This window comes from Halichoerus grypus, chromosome 1, assembly GCF_964656455.1.
Source record: "Halichoerus grypus chromosome 1, mHalGry1.hap1.1, whole genome shotgun sequence".
NCBI lineage: Eukaryota > Metazoa > Chordata > Mammalia > Carnivora > Phocidae > Halichoerus > Halichoerus grypus.
In genome coordinates this window covers 195,791,423-195,804,050 of record NC_135712.1, presented here as the reverse complement: position 1 = coordinate 195,804,050, position 12,628 = coordinate 195,791,423, and the positions used below count along the sequence as shown (strand labels likewise).

The window sequence follows — 12,628 nt, the reverse complement described above, 5'->3', positions numbered from 1 at the left end:
AAACGAAACAGAAAAGGTATAAAGAGATAAAGCAAATATGGCAAAATACGAACAACTTCTGAATCTAGGTGGAGGGCTGATACTGTATTATCACTGGATTACTTCTCATCTTTCCTGGATGTTTGACATCTTGTAAGGTAAAGACTGGGATACAATGGGGAGAGGGGACCCCAGGAAGGGTGGCCCCGCAGGTCTGTGCGTACACAACACATAGGGAGGCCGGTTCACCATGTGAGAAAACCAGCGACTCCTGTCTGAGGTTGAGATTTCAAAGCTGGGCAGACCGGTGTGTGATGTTCCTCTGGGTCTCAGGAACTCTCATTTTTCAATGCCAGCAATGTTTTTGTAAAACACTGACCTGAGAGTCAACACTCCCAGATGCCAACACACACGCTGGCTGACCCCAACCTCTGGCTGACAGCTGGGCCACAGCCCTGCAGTGGAACAGTGTGCCGGGCTCTAGGCTGGCTCAGCTCTGTTCTGCGGTGACTCTGGTCTGAGCAACTTCATCGAGTCACAGACTAGAGATAAAGCCACCAGAACAAGAACGGTTTAGCAGGCAGGTCGACAAGCCCCCTTGCTGCATTTGACATCCCAGAGAACCCAGACTGGGAAGTCCCTTTCTAAGCTTGCCTCTGAGTGGGTTCAGCTCTCCTCTCATACAGAGGGTAGCTTAGGTGGCGCCTCTGGAAAGCTCACCACTTACAGAGGTGTGAGACATGCTAACATGTCTTAGCTGACACTGAGACATGCCTGTGGGTGCTGGCTGGTAAGAGTCTGTGTGTTTATACAGCTTGAAGAAAGGTGACATACATCACCTGGCATTCTTAACTCTCGACCGTCTGGGCTGAGACCATCTGAAAACCCCCAGACAGGGCCAAGCACCGGGATGAGAAATTCTTGCGAGAATCAAAATCCTCCTACACACACACACACACACACACACACACACACCCCACCCCCCCACCCCCACCCATATGTGAAGTCTTCCTCCAGGACAAAATCCTCTAGGTAAAAAACACAACCACCTGTAAATGAAGAAAAAAGTGATTTTTCTGGGTAGAAAAAGAAACATAAAGACAGCAGTCTGAAGATTCACTGAATTCAGGGATATGAAGTGATGAAAAATGCCTCAGACTGTCTGGCAGAGAAGGGGGTGCAGCCAATGAACAGAGCTGGTCTGACAGGAAAATGGAACAGTAGCTGCCCACAGAACTGGGGAGCTGTTGGAGAAGAGAGCCAATGAGCCCATGGTCCAGGGGGACAAAAGCACCCGGGAGGGAACAGACTGTGACCCCAAAGAGGTTAACTTAAATTGCTCAGGAGAGACGACTGCTATTTAAAATATGCTCGACAAAGAAAAGTGGAACTGATGAAGGATGGAGTGGCCTCATCTTAACACACCGAGACCTCCCTCAAGGCGGCAAGGTGGACACCCGTCACGGGAGCCTGCCCTCTTGCCAGCAGCTCTGCCTGACTGGGAAACCGACGCTGTGTCTGGGAAGACAAAGCCTGGGCAAACCAAACTGCTCACAGATGCACTTCCTTGAGAGCACCTCCACCCACTTCCCTCGTGACCAGCAAAGTCACTGCAAAACGTGATGCAGTCCCTGAAAGATTCCCTCCTCATCCCAGCAGTGCCAAAGGGGAAAGCCCCACAGTTCTCAGAACAGAAACCGACAAGTTGAAGAGATAAGCAAGGGCAGACAGTTCTCAGCCTTTCACCCCTTCTCCCCGTCACTCCTCCTTATCACTGTCCCAGGAACCAATGCCCATCTCCACACACAACCTCCACGTCTAGACTTACAGTGAGCAAAAGGCCGCTCTGTAGTCTGGTCTTTGCAAACAGAAAGCACCCACCGCAGTGGGGTTTGCACATGTGCTCACACTGAAGATTAAGCAAAGTGAGCATGTCCCTGAAGACTCCAGGGCCAGCACCGTCACTCTGAACACAGGCAACCTGGCACATTTCTCAGGAGCGAGCGACTCTGCCCCGTCATAATCACATTTCCCACGGGCGCCTGGGTGGTTCAGTCATTAAGCATCTGCCTTCCGCTCAGGTCATGATCCCGGGGTCCTGGGATCGAGCCCCGAATCGGGCTCCCTGCTCCTCGGGAAGCCTGCTTCTCCCTCTCCCACTCCCCCTGCTTGTGTTCCCTTTCTCTCTGTCAAAAAAATAAATAAAAATCTTTTAAAAAAAATAATAATCACATTTCCCGCCCTGAACCATGAGTATCAAGCCCTCAGGAATAAATTGGGCCATCAGCAGCAATCAAATCCAAGGAAATAGCCAGAGCGAGGCTAGGAAATCATAAGTTAGGGAACAAAATGCAAAGTAAGCCTGTAGTTCCTTCAGAGAGAAAGGAAGACCAGCTGGAGGAGACAGAAGCGGGAGGGGAGAGGAGACCCCCACACAGTGTCTTGAAAACACACACATACAGTTCATGCACCCAAGTCAGCAGCTGATTTGGGCTAAGTAGTCACAAATTATTACCGTGGGAACAAGTGGGTATTTGTTCAGCTGGGAAAATAGCAAGGCAAGTAGGGACTAAAAAGGAAAGAAAAAGTGGCAAACATACACGGTCGGGCACTTGGGGTAAGATTTATCCAGGCCAGGCAACCAGAAGAAGTGTCATCCAAGAACAGCCTGAATGAAGCCTGGGAGAATTCACTCAAATAAGCCCCCGTGTTATGACAAGCAGAGCTGTAACTCCGGCAACTGCACCCTAGATGACAAATGCACACAGCTGCAGGATCCGTCCCCAGCGCGAAGGAGCATACTTTCCGCAGAAACTTACCACTCTGCCCATGTGAGCACGGTAGGGAAGTTTTGAGAACCTGTCATTCTGGAATTCAGGCCTCTGTACAGATCGTTATAACCCTTCCTTCCTCCAGAATGCAATCACAGGGGCACTCCTAGGCCCACAGCCAACTGAAGCCTCCCGTTACTGTAATCAAGGGAAGGATGTGCACCAACAAAACAACACAACTCCAAATGCACGGCACACCTGACAAACAGGGTGGAACTTCTAGTTTTCCAGAGGCGCCATCTGGGGCTTTCTTCTCCATCAGGAAGCTCTCAAGAAAGGGCCCCCAGGGACTTAGCACAAGGATTCTGCGACCTCCCTAGACCCTCTGAGCCGCCTCCTCCACTATGCCACTAGGTTGCCTGAGTCTCATGGAAATAAAGGAACCTTTAAATACAAGTAATAGAGTGGGTTGGGCAGGGGGAACAGCCAGGGGAGGCTTGAGATGCAACTTAATTAGGAAAGCCTGGGACAGAGATCGAACAGGTGGACCTGTTCAGGAAGAAAGGAGGGGAAAGAGAAGTGGGGAAGAAAGTCTGGGTGGGTCCTGCTCCAACCAAAACAGAAAATAAAGCTGGGGGAAGAGGGGGGAGGCGAGGCAGGAGGAAGTGGTACTGGGAACGCAATGCATGGCCTTACAATCCAGGTATTGCAAAGTAGCGGGATTTAAAAGCCAACGAGCGACAGCAAATCTTTGCGGAGTGAAGGAGCAGGGAAAAGCCCAGCATCAGACTGGGGATTTAGGGATGCGGGTTCAAAGTGCGAAAGGGAGGTAGGAAGAGATTCTATGAGGGGGCACAAAGGATTATTCCAGCTGGGGGGTTTATGGCCCCAGGCTGGAAAGTGGAGTAGCCTTCATTCGCGATGACAAGGTAGCAGGGGGGCGAGTTTTAGGCAGTTATCTCGGGAGAGAGGCGTGTGCGGGCTGTAGGAGAGGAGAAGGGGTGACCCCTGGCTAAAGGCTGTCGCGATAAGGCGAGAGACTCAGGACCCGGGGTCGGGGGAGGGAGCTCCCGCTAGTCTGGGAATGCCCAGCCTGCGCTCGCGGGCAGAAGGCAACCCCGCCAAAGGGCCCGGGGCCCCAGGCCTTAACTCTTCGGGCAGGAGGGTCCCCGAGGCGGGGCTGGGCCTGCGGTGGTCCCACAGGGCCTCAGGAGGGGCGGGGGTCCGGGACTCACGCATCAACGTGCTGAAGGCCACGACGCCGAGCAGCCCCTGCAGGAAGATGCCGAAACTGTGCATAAGCGCGCCGCTCTCGCAGCGGCCCGCCCCGGACGCGACGGTGGAGGGCGGCCCGCCCGGGAGCCCGCGGCTCGCGTTCCCGGCGGGGCCCTGCATGGCGGGCCTGGCGGAGGGGCGCCAGGCGCCGCGGCCAGCCCGCCCGCCCGGCCTCGCTGCCTGCGGCGGCCCGCGCCGCCGAGCTCCGGGCCGGGAGTCCAAGCCAGGAGCCGGTACCTCCGCCCCGCGGCCCACTCGCCGCCGCGCGTAACCCGACGTCTGAGACCGCAGCGCCTGATTGGCTCGGCCGGGCGTGGGGGCGGGCCTCGGCCGCTCCAGCTCTTCCCACCCCCCATGGGCGGGACTCCGGCCGGGCGTGGGGGCGGGGTCGTGCGTCCAGGCCACAGGTAGAGCGGAGCAGGTGAGCGCGGCTGTACGGGTGGGAGTGAGCCCAAGGACCCCGGGCTCCAGGTCGGGAAGGCAGGAGCCGGGAACATCTGCGACTAAATTCTCTTCCTTTCCAAGATGAAGCGCTCATACCCTGCAGAATTTATTAAAAATACTCCTGGATTCCACCCTCAGATTTTGATTCGGTAGTTCTGAGACAGGGCGGAATAGTGTGCATTTTCAGCTAGCAGCCTAGATTATTCCGAAGGATGCCGTGAGGAAAACAATCCAAGACTCTGCACACAGGCATATTCCTTCCAATCCAGACGTTTGGCGTCCTTCTGCTTTCCTTGTTAGTACGAATATTGTGACCAAAAGCTTATCCTCCATTCGTCAATCAGGCCCGAGTCGACCTTTTTTCTTCCCTAAACATTATGTAAATGGTCATTTTAATCCAATCGCTGTCGTTTAGAAATATACAAGGTTTATACCGAAAACATGGGAACATGTCCCCATCTTGTTCGTCTTGAACATGCTTCATAAAGCCAAATTGTTGGTAACTGCCAGAATCTCTAAGGTCCCCCTCCACACATGCATGTTTACTCCCACCTTAATCCTTTGACTCCTTGGAACCAGCTCCCTACCTCTACCAGGGCCTCTAGTCCCTATTTTCCCATCTACCTTCCCAGCCCCCTCTGGCTTTTCTCCAGACACTTCTTGTTGGTGCTCTCCAGTCCCTAGCCTTCTTGCTGCATCCACTTAATGACCATGTACACATGGTATTACTCCAGTAGACACTGGCCTACATTTGTGGAACAAGAAAAACTGTATTAGGGAAATTTTCCCTAAAAGATAGCCACCTTGGTGCTTGCTTCGGCAGCACATATACTAAAAGATAGCCACCTCGGAATTCCAATGGGCTAAATGCTTACAAATCTTTCTTGGTTGACAGGAATATTAACCTGATTATGCAGAGAACAAAAATGCTATTGGCTCCTTAGATCCTTCTCTTACAATGCACTTCACACCTCCTGTGTCTTAAATGGCATTCTAGCTGCATGTACCACTGTTCCCTTTTCCCTGCTGAATGAACTGCTATTCGTGCTTGAGGCCCGCCTGACCTCCCTCTCCCCAGCGGGCTTCCACATGACCTTGTGTATACTGCTCCACTAGAACTTTTCTGACTGCTCCGTTAGGTGGCTGTACACGTCTCTCTCTCACAGCTGAGTGTGAGCCTTCTGAGGGTGGGAACTGGTTTTTATTCACCCTTGAATCCAACATAGTGCCTGGCACAGAGAACATGGCAACACTTTTTTAAATTAAACTGAATTTTAATTTATAAAATTTAAAACTCTCCACAAGTATTAACCATGGGAAAATACAGAAAATCAGGTTAAGAAAATAAATAGGTCAGGGAAAATTGTGTTACTGTCTTTAAATCTAAGAAGGTCTCTTATGGGGATGCTCAACAGTTATAGTCCGTGTTTGGAGGGAAACAAATGAGAGGATGTGTACTTAAAGCAGAAGAGATTGTGGGCTGGGCATAAGGAGACTGTTAATTGCTTGAAGATATAGGCAGCTTAAGGAAAGTTGCACATAGAGCTGAAGAATGAAGTTTTTGACAAAGCACTGCTCTGCACATCCAGATGTGGAGGGATCCTTAAGGCCCGTTGCTGCTGTACCAAAGCAAATGTAGACAAATGAGAAGCATTCTTCTGAGATCATGGGCAGATTCCCCAATGCCAGGAGCAAGGTCGCTGTGGGGAAATTCTGCTCTTCCTACCTTTCCTGAACTGCAATTTTAAAGTACCCAAATCCAGAGGGTAAAGATCGGATGACAGGAGAGGGGGGAGAATTCTGGAAAGGTACATTTTATTGAAGTAGGAAGGAACTTTCTCCTCCTTTCAGAGATGATTCTGAGGCCCCACTGGAAAGAGTTTTGAAGGATTTACTCAGGCCAAGATGTCTTCTTTGCTGTCAAATGAAGTTAAACATAGCTTAAGACCTGTTTTAATTCTCTTACAACCACTTAAAACTGTCATAATATACCACAAGTTCTTATACACTCTTATTTACAAAAAAACCCCACGCAAAATATTCATCCAAAATAGTTATTTTTTAATCCCTTGAAGTTATACCCATCAAACTTGATGGTAGTTATTTTAATAGGTATTCTTGTGCATATTTCTCCTTAATTATACTTTATCCTCAATGCATAACTTTTAAAATTGAGAAAAACAGCAAGCAGGAAGGATACAATGCAATATGCATTTCATTTTGTTCCAAACAAGCAGCTTAAAAAAAAAAAAAAGGATAGCATAAACAAAGTGCATCGGTTCCAACAATTCAGTATCAGAAAGAGGCCCAAGGACAGTGCTGGAACCAGCCAGAAGTCCCACCCTAGCAGGCCTCTGATTGTCTTTAGAGAATATTCAACCAAAAAAAGGATGAAAGGAAGAGGAAAAGAAATGAGCACTTTAAAATCTCACAAGAAGCATTCCAACTACACTTCCCTAGAGCCTTCTTGCAAAAGGATATAAGGAACTGTCAGTTTTAACTTTGTCTAACCTTTGTACGGGCCCTTCAGGCATCTGCTTTGTGACTTGATTTACCCCCAAAGCCTACCCTCATCCTTCCAGCACTATTTGCCCACCTCCATTCTGCCAAGTCAGGCATGCAGTTAGGTTAACTAAACCGCGTAGAAACCCCTCAGGACTGAGTTTCCACACATCCTGAGTACAGGCACCCCCATTAGCAATGGTGGCATCATCTCACTAGGCAGTATCATCCTTTGTCCCCAAAAATAGATCAGGGTCCACACTTGACTGCTGGTGTTGAGGACTTGTCCACCAAGGCTGTAGGTTGTTTCTCTTTTAAAACAGTCCTTTGTGATAGGCCATAGCACCAGGACAAACCCAAATGGTGTGGTAAGTCAGAAAAGACATAAGGGGAGGGAGTTTTAGGCCTGTTTCTCCATTCCCCCTCTCCTGGTTTTGCTGGTTCTTGTGAAAAATCTAAGAGTTCTGAAACACCAGAAGCAAGAAAACCTCCAATGCATTTACTGCCCACCACCTTCTATACCTTCACCCTGGCAGGCTGCCCTCAGAAACAAGGCTACCCTGTGGTCTGGGGCAAGTATGAGGAAACCCCAAGTGAGAAGGTTTAGAACCAGAACCATGGATTGGGCTCTGAGTTTAGAACTCTTCTGCAAAAACTCCAAGTCCATAGGTGGCTTGCTTGGACAGATTCAAATTTCCAAAGTATGTACATTCTCACACAAGGGGTGAGAATCATCAAAATTCACTAACAGAACGTTGTAAAGTGAATCAAGTCATGGAAGAGTTACAACTGCATGGAAGGGACTGACTTCTTTTTGGCTTCGCAGGGGACTTTGTTCTACAGAGTTTCTGAGATAGCATCATGACCGTGACACATGATTATTTTCAGTGGACCCAGGACCAAAGACATTCACATTTTAAAAGGGGGTCCCTGGTTCCCACCGAGATTTATACTTCACTTGTTAGTGATGTCTTCTCCCTCATCTTCCTAAGGCCAAATGATAACACAGAACACTCCTGAACTCTCACACACACACTCCATCCCTAGTGTACAGGATCAGTGCCCAAACCCAGGACGTGTTTCCACTGTCGAGACTAAGCTCCTAACATCTCTCTCAGAGCTTCTGTGGGCATCAATCAAATCAGTGAACGGGGTCTTCAATATAAGTCTTTGGTGATAGGTGTCAAGTAAATATAAGTGTGTGTGAGTTTTCCCAAAGTTCCCATCTAGATAATTCTTACCTACTGTTAATGATTTCCTAATGTTCTGCGTGTCCCCCAGAAATACTTTTTGGCTTGCCAGAGGGGAATGGTTCTGAGTCCTGCCCTAGCTGAGGCCTCCTAAAGCTTTTAATCTGTATTCAGATGCCACATTAGTGACGGAATTAATAAAAGAGAGTGAGTAAAATATATTCAAGTCCTCAGGAAGCTTTGGTCCAAGGCCTTCTCTCTCACAGTGAGAATAATTTTACTTCCAGGAGAAGAGGCATATAAAGGCCAAGCTCTGAGCTGGTTTTCCATGTCTGCCTCTATCATAATTCAATAAATATTTACCAAGAAGCCCATCTCTTCCGGAGGTTGCTAAGTATCCTTCCCTGACCTCATGCATCTACAACATACATGCTGGGAGTCACCTACTTCGCCAAAGAAAGGCAGATATAGGTAAAGGCCCAGTAATGCATCCCCTGCGTTAGATACCTCAACTCTCCAACTGAGAAGGATGAGGGCAGTTTACAAACGAAAACAGCATAGTTTCCAGAAGCCCACAAAATACAGTCAAAATGTCACAGCAAATCTTCATGTACAATAAAAGGTTTCCCTAACATACTAACATAGGCTAAGAGTGGTCGGTCAACTTCAAGGTCCAGGAGGCTTATATAGTCCATTCACCTGTTTCCAAGTTTGTCAATTCAGGATCAAAAAATGGATCATGGAAACTTCCTGACCTCAGGCTGCTGTGGGGCCAGCTGAAGGTGAAATTCAGACAAATGCAGCCCCTCACAATGTATCTCTCTTAAGAGGGTATCAACCTTTAAAAAACAAAGTTCATGTATCCATGTGTAATATATAAACATTTTACCCCAACATGGTGAGTTATTATCAGGTTTAAAATCTGTTTCAGAATCAGAGGAATTAGACTGTCACTGTTGTCCAGCCAAGCCCCAGCAGCTTTATGAGGGAAATAGAGCCTAAATTGTATACTTAAAAAAAAAAAAAAATGCCCTATGCCAAATTCCCAAACAATTACCTTCTCTTATTTAATACCTGGGAGTGGGGGGTGGGGGTATATAATTATTTAATGCAGTTGCCTGAGAAACTGTATCTCACCATGAGAATGCAAGAACTACTAAGGGAAACCCAACTTAGAGTTGGCTTCTCTCTAAGAGAAAGCTGAGCTTGAATAATCACGGTACACAGAGGAGCCAGCCGAGCCCTGACTATATCCAGATCCAAGACTACTCAGGGCCGTGAGTTTCACCTTTCCAGGGGCTCTGCCCCCTTTACCTATGTATGGTTTTGGAGAAGGCGAAAGAGAGACAACTTAATGTATTCACTGTTGCACTTGGTCAATTCTCTTTCATAGGAAGTAAATCTCATTTCCCTAAATAAAACAAACATTAATCTTCTTCAAAGAACTCCCTTTGCCTTAGTGCCTTAACTGCTGAGGTCTCAGGAACTTTAATTGTGTAAGTTACGCACCCCCTGCCCCAAGACCATGTACTTAACACTAATTGTTCCCAAGCATCTTATATATGCTTCTCTTCCATAGGCATAGAATGACATTTTTAAAAACTGGATCTCTGAGTAAGTTGAAACATATTAACTTTTACTTAAATGAAGCTTCTTTCCAGGTCTATCTGGTGGTTATCTAAGCAAAGAATTGATGCTTTAATATATGGTTTGGTTGGAGGGCTTGAATTAAGGTGGTTCATAAATAATCCAGTGAAGAAAGGGTGCAGACTACAGAATGTCTGCCAAGGTCCATAAACTGTTGGGAGCAGGAGAGGGTTCTGAAGAAAAGGGAAAAATCAATAGTTTAAATTTGTAATAATATTATATTTGTATAGATGTTTAGAATTCACCAAGTTTGTAGTTTTAAAACATTTTAAAATCTTGAAGATGAGTGATTAAGTTATAAATTTGGAGGTAACTAGGATAATTAAAAAAAAAAACCAACCCCAAAACACTCAGCAATGCAAACCATTTAAAGGAAGCAATCTATGTGTGCACCCTTCCTCATTCCTCCCGGCTGGAACAGCACAGCAAATGCTATTATTCTATAGTTGCTAGCAGTGCAATCCTAAATGAAAATTTGCCTGTAGTTTCATGTCAGCTTGAACTGGGCCAAAAGAAACACCTAAAAGAAAACCAAGTTGTTGAGCCGTTGAGTGGGAATTCTCAGCCTATAGATTACATTCAATTTAAAGGTTTCACTAAGAGGACATGTAAATGTGACTAGGCAAAGAGGTTCCCAGAATCCTTAACCACCTCTCAATCTTTATGCGGCCACTGAGGACATGAGGACACACTGTTACAGAAACTCCATGCTCTGCATCACCCCCCAAAATGTTTTCTCTGTTGTGCTTCTACACTCTCTGCCTGGAGACACCGAGAAAGAAAGGGAAATGGGTTTTCCTGTGGGTCCAAGGAATACCTACTGATTTTCACCCAAAGTGAGGACTCTCGAAATGAAACAGACAGCTATAGAGGAAAGTAAACAAAAAATAAGAGCCACTGAAGTCCCTCTGAGGACTGATGGGGAGAGAGCAACTCAACAGAAATACCCACAATCTTTGAGAGACCACCTAACAGGGAGCCCACACTGGGTCCAGGCAGGAAACCATGTAGCAGGGTTCTCAGATCAGGCCAGGAACTGGTATAAGTGCTCACATGGTATTTTTAAGAGAGCAAACAGTGTTTTGTTTTGTTTTTTCTCCAGCTTCTATCATAGTTTTAGTGTTCATGTAGCTTAAAAATGGCATCATACAAAAAAACCTTATACATGGCTGTAAGCTCAATCATCAACAGAGGTAGTAAACAAAGGAACTCCTAAGAATAGATTTTAAAATGGATCAAAGTGTGACTGTACATTCAAAACCCTAGAGCCACGTCATCATCCCCGAAATGAACTGTTTTAATTTAAAAAAGCTTAAAAACACAATGACAATGAAGCACTGATGTGCCTTAGGCACAGTCCCAAATCAGTGCTGACTTAAAGCTATGTCCTCTCTTTCCAAGAAAGAGAAAGCAGAGAACAGAGTTCAATCTACAATGGGAAGGAACAGAACAAAAAGAAAACAACCATAAGGGTGCTTTCCAGCAGCCTACATTATTCTTCGTTTTCAGGCCACACCACTGGAAATGCTGCTGCTTCTTACATGAGTCTTTTCTTCACAACCCTTCTTTTTTTAAAACTGCAATCTGCTGACCAAGAGATGTCCACATTTCCACTGGCAGGAGAGCCACTTCTGTGCAGTTTTTGCTTCCTCAGTGTGGGTCCTCCTTCCCTGAAAGTGCAAAGAGAGCAAGCCGACCCCTGCAGGGCCCGGAGCCCCAGGGCTGACTCAGCTCCGCGCGGGTAGAGCAGCGAGAAGGATTTGCTGCATTTGTGCTTCGAAGACACAGCGCACTTCAGTTGTCCTTCTCAGTTGGCAAACTGCTCATAGAAAGCAAACTTGATCCTTTCTATGTGGTGGCAGAGTTTGATGGCAGGGCCCAATTTTAAGTCCATGCACTCTTGAACAGTGGGAAGGGTAAGGAGCAACAGGGCCTGCCCGTCAATTTCCTGTTAAAGCATAAAATACGCATTATCTCTGATGTGCACATGGATGGCAGCTCAATCAAGACAGCCCCCGTTCCCTTTGGCTGGGGTCAAAATCAGAGTCCCTGCACTTTCCTTTCCTTACTTTCCCCCTTAACATAAGCATCACACAGTTTCTTCCAAGTGCCCCCGGCAGTCCTCCATGCTAATGAATCTTCAGAATTAAGGATAAACTTTTACCAAGGATAAGAATCTATTCTACAGTTTCTGCTCTGCAGAAATTCAATAAACAAACTAGCTTTGTAAGTGGCTACTAAATGTACCAAAGGAAACATCTTTTTAGAGGATGCTTTCTAAATCTGAAAGAAAATATTAACTATAAACTTTAAAACTTTAACGTTTTCCTACTCTGTAACATTCATAAAAGCCTGATGAGCTCGTCAAAGATGTTCAGTTTAGAATCTCCCCAATTATCAAAAAAAAATTAGTTTATTTGTTTAAGGTCACAGACTATTTGTTTCAGAAAACTTGCCTTAAAACTGATCGCCACTTTAGAGCCTAACATATTATAGATGTTAATTATTCTTAAAAACAAGCAAATCATTACTTTGGAAAAGAAGAGCACAATTAAGAACTGCATGCTTGATTTTAAGCCATTTAAATATTTGAGGGATAGAAACAAAGTCTTGAGAAAAATGGCAACACAATGATCATTCGCTTCAAATGTGGGGAAGTCGAAATCACAACCTCTTACAATCCTCTTTCTACGACTCCTGAAAGGGGAACTACATTTCTTTTCTTTTGGATAGATATAGTTTTCCTCAGACTTGTAAATAAATCGCTATTACACCCATAGTCCTTTGCTAAAGAGACAAATTACTAAAACTCACAGGTCT

General features: G+C 46.4%; 2 protein-coding genes across 11 annotated transcripts in view; both read right to left on the bottom strand.

The window, feature by feature from the left end:
- The window catches only part of STIMATE (STIM activating enhancer), a 51,684-nt gene extending 47,395 nt beyond the window's left edge, over nucleotides 1-4,289 (bottom strand). The window contains exon 1 of one of the 2 annotated variants that reach the window (XR_004920572.2): nucleotides 3,986-4,289. Coding sequence is in view for 1 of the 2 variants with exons in the window: in XM_036102586.2 (XP_035958479.1) it covers nucleotides 3,986-4,145 (160 nt within the window). In the remaining variant the exon portion in view is untranslated. The remainder of the gene's footprint in view (nucleotides 1-3,985) is intronic. The other variant, XM_036102586.2, reaches the window with a different exon arrangement.
- Nucleotides 4,290-6,267: 1,978 nt separating this feature from the next.
- Nucleotides 6,268-12,628, bottom strand: part of SFMBT1 (Scm like with four mbt domains 1) — a 124,057-nt gene continuing 117,696 nt past the window's right edge. For 7 of the 9 annotated variants that reach the window (XM_036102583.2, XM_078077121.1, XM_078077125.1 and 4 more), the window contains one exon: nucleotides 6,268-11,756. In XM_036102583.2, the coding sequence (XP_035958476.2) occupies nucleotides 11,616-11,756 (141 nt within the window). In that variant the 3' untranslated portion in view covers nucleotides 6,268-11,615. The remainder of the gene's footprint in view (nucleotides 11,757-12,628) is intronic. The other 2 variants (XR_013449630.1, XR_013449633.1) reach the window with 2 other exon arrangements.